At 46.4% G+C, this 12,073-nt stretch overlaps 1 protein-coding gene across 1 annotated transcript in view; it reads left to right on the forward strand.

Moving 5' to 3' along the window:
* Positions 1–10,155, forward strand: part of LOC147270850 (uncharacterized) — a 10,394-nt gene extending 239 nt beyond the window's left edge. Inside the window, exons 1-8 of the mRNA XM_086205482.1 lie at positions 1–34; positions 152–245; positions 360–427; positions 535–750; positions 860–994; positions 1,078–1,146; positions 1,258–1,323; positions 1,435–10,155. The exon at positions 1–34 is cut by the window's left edge and continues 239 nt beyond it. Coding sequence (XP_086061608.1) covers positions 1–34; positions 152–245; positions 360–427; positions 535–750; positions 860–994; positions 1,078–1,146; positions 1,258–1,323; positions 1,435–9,543 — 8,791 coding nt within the window. The 3' untranslated portion in view covers positions 9,544–10,155. The remainder of the gene's footprint in view (positions 35–151; positions 246–359; positions 428–534; positions 751–859; positions 995–1,077; positions 1,147–1,257; positions 1,324–1,434) is intronic.
* Positions 10,156–12,073: the final 1,918 nt, after the last annotated feature.

The following is a 12,073-nucleotide window of genomic DNA, read 5'->3' on the forward strand; positions in this document are numbered from 1 at the left end:
TCTCCTGACCACAGTCAGCAGCCTCTGGCCGACGGTGAGCTTCTGTTTGTCATATACTGTTACTATTATGTCTTCCGTCCTACAGTCACACTTGTTACTTATGTCATTATTTACATAAACACTTAACATTTCTTTCATTTCGCCCTTCAAGGTGTTAGTGATGGATTTCCCTCCACGCTTAACCATCGATCCGGCCTTGCAGGACCTGCTACGTCAGGAATACCGCCGTGTCACAGCGCGCATGGGTATGTTACACTTTTCCACATGTCCTTGTCCAATCATATTCATATTTTGAAGTTTTATTATGTAATGCACCTTACACCATTATAATATATATTTATTCTGTCCACACCTCTCAGGTATCCCATACGTGTCTATGGCGGAGCACCTCCCAGTCCATCGGTTGGAGCTGTGGTGCCACGACGGTGTAAGTACAGCCAATGTCGTCTTTTACATAGGTCGCATTCTTTAATGCCCTCTTCTCCCATGCCACGTGACCCCCATTAAAGTCTGCTTTGTTTTCCTGTCTTTCAGGTGCATCTCAGCGACTCCGATGGCATGCCGGTTGTGGTGGACCTGCTGTGGAACGCCGCGGTCCGTCAGCTCGCCCCCCCTCCACCACAGCCCACCGTGTCACCCCGCACATCGCCACGTGTCAGGGTGTCTCCCAGGGTGATCGTGACGGGACACGTTCCTGTGCCTCGTCGTCGTGACCCCCGGGAGTGGACCGTCGTTGGACGGGCATGCGCGGTAACGTCTTTCACTGCTACATTATCCAAATGCACATTTCTTAACACTTGTTCTCATGAACAACATCTAACATCTATCCTCCTTCCCCTCTTTGCTGTCTGTTTGAAAGACTGGTACACCTCCGGCCCGACGGTCTGCCATCCCCTCCAACCCGGTGTGGTTCAGCAGTGACATGCTGGATGCCATGGAGAAGGTTTCACCTTCTTCTGGCTCTGGCTGCACTGCTGCTCCACCAGCTGGCCAGGTAACTATACCACCCATTACATGTACTGTTTCAAGCCTACATACATATCAGATGTTCTGAAAAAAATTCTCTCTTTCCTTCAGCCTTCCCCTGGGCACGGGAAGCGCCAGCGCCAACGTGTTGCCTCAAAGCCCAAAGGAGGAAAGCGACAGGTTGGTGTTTGGATCTTTTCTTCCAATAACTGCAATATAACTTATACCTGCATTTTTACTTAAACCTATAAATCCATTTCTTTTGTACTTACTCTCGTTTTCTTCATTTAGGTGCTGGCAACACCACCTGCCCGTCTGAACGTGTCCGCCTCCAAGCCCCGTCCAGCAGCGCAGCAGGTTAGCCTTGCTTTAATTGCATACAGTTTACTTCTTGTGGCTCATTCAAATCACCAACATTTCCTCTCCTACTTCATTCACATTTAACATTCTCTTTTCATCTTCTATCAGGTGGAGGTGGCAGCCAAGGTGTGCCTGGAGGAGTCTGCAGTGCCACTGACTGCTGCCGTGGTGCCAGAGGGTCCCAGGACGGATGTTGCCGCAGCTCGCCCTGCCTTGCTGACGGAATCAACTGTCCAGGAACCAACGCAGACCACGCACACCAAAGCTAAGTCTGACTTCATTACGTTGCATGATGTTAAAGTGGCAAATGCAGATTCCAACAGCAATGATGTGGCACTGGTAGCTCCGAATAGTAGAGGGATTAGGCTACTTAAATGTGTGAAGGGCTCATTTCATCAGGGACATGAGCAGTTCAGATACGGAGGACTACAGTGTATGGCTATTGCTTTGGTCAGCTTAGCCAAACACACACTTAGCAGTGTGTTCTCCTGGGTACGGTGTGATCTGGATCGCATCTTGTTTGAAGGTGATCAGTTATACACCTTCTTGCGTGACAGTGGCTCATTTAGACATCCCTCAAATCTGCTATCTGTTCCTGATCTGCCACAGCAGTTGGAAGTTGATGGACAGATATGCAGCTTCCATTTTGGGGATGTGCTCTTAGGTGAAGTTGGTGTGACTGAAGGGGAGCTGGTTGACTTTGGTGTCTTTATCAGTCTGCGTGATGGACTGGCCAGGATCTTCAGTCAGTACAGCACATGTCTTATGACACTGTGTGGAAACACCACTTCCATCATCCATCAGGATGGACAGTTTGCTGTTGTTGACAGTCACTCACGTAATTATAGTGGCTTGTCACATTGCCGTGGTACGAGTGTGGTTCTACATTTTGCTTGCATTGATGACCTCCACCACTACATCTGCTGTTTGGCTGAGAGTCTCAGTTCAAACCAGAAACTTTTTGAACTGTGTGGTGTTCTTGTGATTCCGAGTGTAAATCCAGTTCCGTCTGGTGTGTCTGCAGACAGTTGTACGATTGAATCCAGAACGACAACACAGCCTACTTTTACTGAGCAAATGGTACATGATGGCTCTGTGCACATATCTGAGGATGTTAATTGTGTAGCTGCACATCTGGAAATGTCTCACATTGCTGACCAGACTTCGTCCCATTTTGTCAGTACTGCGTCACAGGAAGAACCACATCGTAGCCATGGCATAAAACGCAACATTTCTCCTGACACCTACGTGTCAAATAAATTACAAAGACTTGATGACAGTACACTTGACAGAGACATAGAAATGATTGAAGCTGTCAGAAATGGTGCGCTGATGTTTTGTCCTCTTGGTGTTGATACTTGTAAATCTTTATGTCAAAAGTTAAATGTTGATTTTGACAAGGTCAATCCTCCACTCTCAACAGAAGTTGGATTGATCGGTCCTCCATGTAAGAATGAGAGGATCGTTGCTGATGGGAACTGCTTCTTCAGAGCCATCTCGCAGGCAGTGAGTGGCTCTCAGAAGCACCATCGCAAGATTAGATCAGGTGTTTGTAAAGAGCTGGAGAGAAATGCTCAGAAATATGTCTCTCTTTTGAGAGAACAGTATTCCTCTGTGTCACAGTACCTCCAGCAGTCCAGGATGAAATATGTCAACACTTGGGCCACTGAGGTGGAGATACAGGTCACAGCAGATTGGTTGGAAGTTAGCGTTTGTACTTTTATTCATGGACGTTGGATTCAGTATAGCAGTGCTGGTGCCCATTTCTCCCCACAGTGCATTTATGTAGAGAACATCCTGGACAGGCATTTTGAGAATGTGGTCTGTGTGTTTAAGCCTGGACAACAGACGTGTTATGGTTGTTGTAAACTTGTGGATGTGCCAATTTACACCTTGAGGACTACAATGAAGGATGTTGACATTGAATCTACAGAATGTAACTTCCCATTTGTAGTTTCTGACAAGGGTCTTGACACCGATAACATTGTGCAAAATGATAGTCAGGGAAAAGTTAATGTTACCTCTCGGAGATCACAATATTTGATGCAAAAGAAAAGGAAACACGAAAAATTAAATATGTTGATCACTAAACAAAATGCCTTGAAACATAGACAAACATATTCTGAAAATGCAATCTGTCGGGAAAGGAAAAAATTAACAAGTCATATTAAATATCACATGCAATTGGCACATAAACAACGTGTCAAAGAAATTAGTAAAGCAAGGAGTAAGAAAAGTTACCAGCAAAACATCCAGCACAGAGAGGCAGTTAAGGAAAAAAGCAAAGCTGCCAGTATGTTGAAATATAGACTAGACGTTGAGCACCGACATCGCGTTAAATCAACTAGTGTAGCAAAATATAAACATAATATCCACCATAGACAGCAACTTAAAGCCAGCAGTATCATTAAATACAGACAAAATGTCAAACACAGACAGAGAGTTAGAGCCGCAAGTATCATCAAGTACAGACAAAACATTTTGCATAGACAGAGAGTTAGAGCCGCAAGTATCATCAAGTACAGAAAAAACATTTTGCATAGACAGAGAGTTCAAGCCGCAAGTATCATCAAGTACAGAGAAAACATTTTGCATAGACAGAGAGTTAGAGCCGCAAGTATCATCAAGTACAGACAAAACATTTTGCATAAACAAAAAGTTAGAGGTGCAAATAAACAAATTCGCCAAAAGTATCGTGACGATTGTGATTTTAAGCAAAAAGTGATAGCGACCGCTCAATTAAGTAGGAAAAGCGCATATGAAAAGTGTCAAGACTTCAACTTTGTCATGGAACGATTCTTGGAGAAGGTTAGAGACGGCCCTGAGTTCATTTGTTGTGTGTGTCATCGGTTGTTGTTCAGAACTCAGGTGCTGGGTTGTAGTTATGAAATGTACGCTGGAAATTCTGCTAGAGTTGCCGTTGCTAACCGATGCATTAGTGACACGTATTTGCATAGGTGTTGTAGTGATTGTGTTGTGCCTTGTGTTTTGGCAGCTTGTAGAGGGGAACTTTGGATCTGCCATACGTGTCACAGTAAGATTTCAAAGGGGCAGATTCCAGCTGAGTGTTGGGTCAATAACCTAACACCGGATCCCATTCCGCCGGAACTGGGATGCTTAAATAGCTTGGAGCAACACTTGATTGCGCTGCATATTCCGTTCATGAAATTGTTGGCATTGCCCAAAGGGGGGCAGAACGGAGTACATGGGCCGGTAACATGCGTTCCGGCTAATGTCGTGCAGACAACCAATGTGTTGCCTAGGACTAGCGTGGAAGGGTCCATGATGCAGGTCAAACTTAAACGCAAGTTGACCTACAAAGGCCATTATCGATATCAGTTTGTCGATAGTACACGAGTAAGACAGGCGCTGCACTTTTTAAAAAGGAATAATCCTTTTTACAAGGACATTGACTTCAATGAGGATTGGGTCAATGACTTTTGTCGCCAGGACGATGGCGAGACTGAGGAGGTTCAGTCTGACGGTGAGGACGGAGCTGTCGTAGATGGGGCAGAGTCTTGTGAGCAGAAGCAGGTCGTTTCAGAGGGTGCGGTGACAGCTCCGTCAGGTGGTCAAGACGACGTGATAGATGATTCAACAGAAATAATTCAAGATGAACTGTTGCATGACAGACAGCAGCACTGCATGTTTCAGGACACTTGCCTTATGCCTGTTGATATTGGTCAGGAAGCATTAGACCAGTATTTCGAGGACATAATCAACGTGGCGCCTGCGGAAGGGAATAGTCCAGTTAGGCTGCTTTCTGACCACACGAACGAGGCCAAGTGTTTCCCCGTCTTGTTTCCTCTGGGTAGGAAAACATTTCACGACGGGCGCTCGCAAGCGTTGACATTGACGCGGTACTTCAACAACCGGATTATGCATGCGGATGGCCGCTATTCCGGCAACGTTGAGTACATTTTCTTCAGTCAGTACATGTCTGAGACTGAGCAAGTGTCCTCGAAAGTTTCCGTGGCAGGGCGTAAGGGTAGGGCAGGTCACAAGTCCCAGAAGGTTAGCGCAGCGATGCTGATGAACGAGGACACTTTGAAGCAGATGTTGCAGGTCGACGAGGGCTTCAGATTTCTGAAGCCCATTCGAGGAACGCCTGCCTTTTGGCAGTCGGTTCAGAAGGACCTGTTAGCATGCGTCCGTCAGTTGGGGATTCCGACGTGGTTCTGTTCGTTTTCGTCTGCTGATCTGCGCTGGCAGAATCTCCTGACCAGTATCCTGAAGCAGGAGGGCAGAACGCAGACGGTAGAGGATTTGGAGTGGGCAGACAGGTGCGAGCTGTTGCGGAGGAACCCCGTGACAGCCGCGAGGATGTTTGACTACAGGTGGCATTGCTTCTTGAACGAGGTTCTCAAGTCTCCTTCACAACCGATTGGCAAAATCACAGATTACTTTTATAGGGTAGAATTTCAGCAGCGCGGCTCCCCTCATGTCCACTGTCTGTTTTGGATTGAGGGGGCTCCCCAAATTGATAAGAACACAGATGAGGAAGTGGTGGCATTTATTGACCAATATGTCACCTGCGACTTAAACCCTGACGATGACACGTTATCGGCTATCGTGGCATCGGTTCAAGCCCACTCCAGGCGACACACCAAATCCTGCTTGAAACACGGAACGTGTCGCTTCCATTTCCCAAAAGTTGTTTCGGCCCGGACTTTTGTTTGTAAAACGGAAATTAAAACCTGTACCTGTGATCCGAAGGCCAGAGAGAATCCTCAGTCAACAAGCGTGCCGGTCTGTAATTGTTTTCAAGACACGAATCCCATTAATAAGGAGACGGCACACGCCATTTTGAAAGCCGTGAAGAAGGCTGTTAAAAAAGCGGACGCAGGAGAAGTGGCCTACGCTAGCGTGGACCACTTGTTCCAGACTCTGGGCATTAATCAGGACATTTTTGAGCTGGCTTATAAGCGCCTGCACACAAAGACTAGGGTAGTCTATAAAAGAGGGGTAAAGGATGTCTGGGTGAACCAGTACAATAGGAAATTGTTGAAGTGCTGGAATGCTAACATGGACATTAGCTTTGTCACCGATGCCTATGCAGTAATCATTTACATCATTTCGTATATAACCAAAGCCGAGAGAGAAATTGGGCTTTTATTGGCCAACGCACAAAAAGAAGCATCCAAACAATCAAATCTCTCTGCTAGAGAGGCTTTGAAAAAATTAGGAAGTGTGTATTTGCACAACAGGGACGTTTGTGCCCAGGAGTCGGTGTACAGGCTAACGAACATGCATCTCAGGGAGTGTTCCAGGAAGGTTGTTTTTGTGCCAACAGGGGCAAATGTAGTTAGAATGAGTTTACCCCTCAGTGTGTTGAGGCAGAAAGCCACTTGTGGTGACATGAGGTCAGAGGATATGTGGATGCCGAATATCGTAGATAGGTATAGGAGCAGGCCAGATAATGAGGTTTTTGACGACATGTGTATGGCTACGTTTGCGTCTGAGTATCGTCTTCTCAGCAAGAATGAAAAGTCCAAGAACATGATTCAACTGAAGAATGGACTTGGCTTCATCTTGAGGAGAACGCGGTCTCAGTTCGCTGTTGTGCGCTACATGCGGTTTGATTTAGAGAAGCAAGAGGAAGCACACTATCAGAGTCTGCTTCAGATGTATCTCCATTACAGAATTGACGCAGATCTGAAACCTGAGGGTTTTCATCTGTTCAGTCAGTTCTATAAGGATGGAGAGGTTAGGTTTAGGGACGGTTCGATGAAGTCGGTGCAAAGCGTCGTCGATGAGAACAGGGCCAGGTTTGAGGTCGATTGTCCTGAGTTGGATCACGCTGAGGAGATTGCTCAGCAAGGTCAGGTGGATGAGGATGTTTGGGGGGAGCTCTGTCCTGAGCTGGAAGCGGAACGCCTCGAGTGTTTAGAGGAGATGAAAGAGCAAAGGCAAGGCGAAAATGCTGATGAGCATTTGGCCGACGCCTTACAAAATGTTCCCGATTTGGCGGCTGCCAAACCAAAAACAGATGTGTTTTTGGAGAGGAACAGGAGCATTTTGCCCAGAAGTGACGGCTTGGCCTTAGTTAGGTCTCTGAACGAGACGCAAATGGCTGTCTTCAACAAAGTTAGACAGTGGTGTCTGCAGAAGGCCATGGGTAAGAACCCAGAGCCTCTGCATGTGTTTTTGACAGGCGGTGCAGGGACGGGGAAAAGTCACTTAATCAGGGCAATTCAGTACGAGGCCGGGAGACTGCTGGCAACACTTTGTCATCAACCAGATAGCATTTCGGTTCTGTTAATGGCCTCCACGGGCATAGCTGCATACACTTTAAATGCAGCAACAATTCATCACTCGCTGAGTATTGGCACACACTCCAGCTTGCCTTACACACCCTTGGGAGAAGACAAACTGAACTCTCTAAGGGCCACATTTAGAGACCTCCAAATTGTCATCATTGATGAGATTAGCATGGTTGATCACAATCTGTTGGCATACGTTCACGGCAGGTTGAGGCAGCTTAAACAGACCGGTGACTTTTCCCCATTTGGTAATGTTAGCGTCATAGCCGTCGGTGACTTCTACCAGTTGCCTCCCGTTAAAGGGAAGCCGCTGTACGCTGGTCAGGTTGGTGTGGACCTGTGGTGCCACTTTAGCGTGGTGGAGCTGACCACTGTCGTCAGACAGAAGGACAGCTCCTTTGCTGAGATGTTGAACAGGCTTCGGGTGCGTTCCAAGAAAACCCCCATGTTAGACGGCGACGTCCAAATTTTGAAATCGCGAGAGACAGGGGAAGATAGCTCGGCCTTGCATATTTTCACCACAAATGTGCAAGTGGAAGACTTCAATTTGAACCAGTTGTTCCGCACGTGCCCAGATTATGTTGAAATTGACGCTAAAGACTTTACGCCGAACCGCAAAACCGGCAAATTGGAACCTGGAATCATTAGCAAGGGGCAGGGCACGTGTTTGGAATCTAAATTGTGTTTGGCCAAAAACGCCAGAGTCATGCTCTGTCGTAACGTCGACGTCCAGGACGGTCTGGTCAATGGCGCGTGTGGCACTGTCAGCTACATTGAATTTGGCCCCGACCCCACATTTCCTCTGAGAATTTACGTCAAGTTCGATAACGAAAACATTGGCAGACAGAGGAGGACAGAGCGTCCACACGCAGCAGTAGAATACAGGCATTCTACTGCTATTGAACCAGACAGGGAGAAGACCAGGAAGCGCGGTTGTGTGCGGGTGCAGTTTCCCCTCAGGCTAGCGTGGGCTTGTACAGTCCACAAAGTGCAGGGGTTGACTGTAGACCAGGCTGTTGTCAGTTTAAAGAAGGTATTTGCACCTGGGCAGGCGTATGTAGCTCTCAGTCGTGTTAGGGCCTTGTCGGGACTGATCATCAAGGACTTTGAAGAGAAAGCCATTTACTGCAAGGACACCATTAAGGAGGCCATAGCTAGCATGCCTCCATTTTTGATTGAGCAGCCTTCATCAAATACACAGTTCGCGGTGTATTTGATGAACGTACAAAGTTTAAGTCGCCACCTGCTAGACTTGGTGTCCTGCACGCAGCATTTGCAGCTTAACTGCATTGCTGTCACAGAAACATGGCTCACTGCACAGTCCTCATTGGACTGTGTGCAAATTTCCGGCTACGATTTCCACAGTCGTCCTCGGTCTCTGTGTTACAGCGCCGCTGACCCCACATTCTCCAAATTCCAGCAGTTAGAACGCGGTGGCGTCGGCCTGTATAGTTTAGCCCATTCGGACGTCGACATTCTGCAGGTACCCGATTTCAATCTGGAGTGCTTGGTGTGCCTGCACAAAAAATTGAGCATTTCCCTGGCCGTCATTTACCGTCCACCAGCGTATCCAAATTTGCTGTTCAAAGGCAATGTGGGGAGGTTGCTTGACTGGTTAACTCCAACAAGTAACACTGTTGTAGTCATGGGAGACTTTAATGAGAATATTTTGAAAGGGTCATCAATTTGTAAATTTATGGAAGAAAAAGGGTTCACCCAACACGTGACACAAGAGACCACAGAAAAGGGGACGCTAATTGACCACGTTTACGTTAAAACGTCACAGTACGACGTGGAATGTGCAGTCTGGCCAGCCTACTTCAGCGATCACGAAGGGATCCTGTGTAGGTTTTCTGTTTCAGATGATCAGGGGGAGTTAGATGACCTCGCCAGTTTGTTTAGCTTGGATGACTTTGAGGATTTCCAGGGCGATTCTGACCACCAGGATGACTGAGTGTCAAAGCTACATGGCTGTCCCAGGTCAAATACTAGCCTCATGTCAGCTCAGTTGGCTCTGTGTGTGCTGGTAGGACAAGTTGACTCGGACCTGTTGTTGATAGGAAGCCTGGCATGACTGTTGGCATTTGTTAGAATAGAAAGTCCCACTCCACCTCTCTGTGCCCTTTTTAACCTTTTAACTTTTTAAACCTTTTTAACTTTGGCTATTTATTCTGTGCATGTCTTGACATGCACGGTTTTTAAGGTATTTATTCATGTATTTATTATTAACTTATTCCACTGTCACGCACTGCACTTACTGCAGTTTTGTAGTGACTATGAGTTGGTAGTTTAGCTCCACGAATCATGGTTCCACTGGTGCTGCGTGACAATCATGGGTCACAGCACGTTGTTGTAGTTGATATTTATAGTTGTTGTTGGTTATTTATAGTTGTTGTGAGTCACTGTCTGTCACATTATTGCTGTTGGTCTCTTATGAATGTTTTATAAATGTATTCTGTATGTATTTTTGCCTGTTGTCTCTCCTCTCAGCCCCCTCCCTCTTTGTCTCTCTCTCTCTCTGTATCTCTCTCCTCTTCTCCCACTGCCCCCGCCCCTCACCCCCAAGTCTATCTCCCCTCTCCACCCCAGCCCCATCTCTCTCCCTCTCCCTCTCAACCCCAACCGGTCCAGGCAGGTGGCCGCCCACTTTGAGCCTGGTTCTGCCTGAGGTTTCTTCCTGTAAAAGGGAGTTTTTCCTCACCACCGTCGCCAAGTGCTTGCTCATGTGGGAATGTTGGGTTTCTTTCACTAAACTTGTAAATAGTTTGTTCATTGAACCCCAACGGGGAGAAATTTCATTTAAGGTCTAAATTACTTTGATTAATTATGTTCACTGTATGTTCTAAATGCATTTTTATTTGACTTCAGATTTATAATTTCCATTTTGTTACACATGCAGTGACTGTCTCTAATTGACCTTTTGTTCAAATTAATCAGTTAATAAATTCACATGTTCACCACAGCTGATGTCTGTCTTTTATTGTCACAATAACAGTGTACATGGACAATGAATGTTGAACTTTCTAATCCACAGTCAAATGTCCTGTTTTCAATGCTGTATTTTGCCACATTCATGCTTGATGATATTCAGCAACTTAACTGGAAGAACCACAGTAAAGTGACAGCCAACAGGTAGCACAGACAATGATGAACACAAGGGTCAATATGAAGCTGTCACATCTGCAGTCACACTTTGGGTCCAACTGGAGCTTCTACCTCCTCAACTTCAACTCTCACCACTTTGATACCAACATGGATGGAGGAGCACTTCTCCAACACCCTGGGATTGATGATGTCATTCAACACCTTCACTAGGAGAAGCACATCAAACTTAGACAAAGGTAGGACAGAAGATGACAGGCAGACGGATCAATGCTGTCAGCTCAGCACTTGGAGTCACAACTGGAAAAGATGGTCTAAAATATTACTATTGGCCAACATATGGAGAGTTAATGACTGTTTTTAACAGTAAAACTGGCAAAGTCCTCCTCTGCCCTACAGTCTAATACAGATGGCTGAGATTTGTTTACTGCAGTCATGGAAACCACAATTGGAGCTTCTCTGCCCTCATGTACATACTCTCAAACAAACACTTGTAGCTTCTAGACTAAAACACACACACCTTCAAAAAACACACCATTGAATTCCTGAGAAAAAACTCTACGCACTGATGTCTTTACTTTCAACTTTTGACCAACATATGCTGAGTTATGACTGTGTTTCACAGTAAAACTGCCAAATCCTCCTCTGCTCTCCACTCTGACACAGATGGCAGAGAGCGAGCAGAGAAGGGAGGGGCTCTTAAAGGGCCGGCTCTCAACTCTGCAGTCATGCTGTGCAGCGAACTGAGGCTCGTATCTCCTAAACTACAAGGCCTGGGGATTTGCCGATTATACCGTTGGATTCGGGCCGGCGATCCGGCCGCAGTTAGGCGGGGGCTCAGGCCCTAACAACGCTGCTTGCAGCTTTAATTAGGGCCTGAGCCAGAAGGTACTTCTGGCGAAGACCCTATTATGTTTGCTCGGCAGAGCAACACATTAGCAGCACTAAAAACACTAAAAACACACACTAAACAGTGTCCCAGGCCCCCCCAACACCCATGAGGCAACTGGGCCAGACGGCCCGGAGCCAGTTTTCACATACACACCCATTCAAAACCTGGTATTATACTGTTCTTGCTCTCAATGAGTGCGCGCTATATGCGCATAATGCGCATAACGCGCATAATCTAATTTGACCCCCTGAACATGCATGAAATTCGCTGAAATTTGGCACAATCGTTCGGTATGTCTCAACATTCACTAATCAAAAACAAAAACGCCACTAAAGTCTATAGCGCCACCTAGGGAGCCACACAAAAAAAAGATAATTTTTTTTAATTTCGCGCGCTATAACTCCTCACACAAAACTCCCACAGACATGGGACCAACACCGTTGGACTCGTCTCATCAACACGAACAATTCTTACACTCTGACCCCTCACC

The sequence above is a fragment of the Aulostomus chinensis genome, chromosome 1, assembly GCF_037954235.1.
Source record: "Aulostomus chinensis isolate RoL2024-O1b breed Wild chromosome 1, RoL_Achi_v1.0, whole genome shotgun sequence".
NCBI lineage: Eukaryota > Metazoa > Chordata > Actinopteri > Syngnathiformes > Aulostomidae > Aulostomus > Aulostomus chinensis.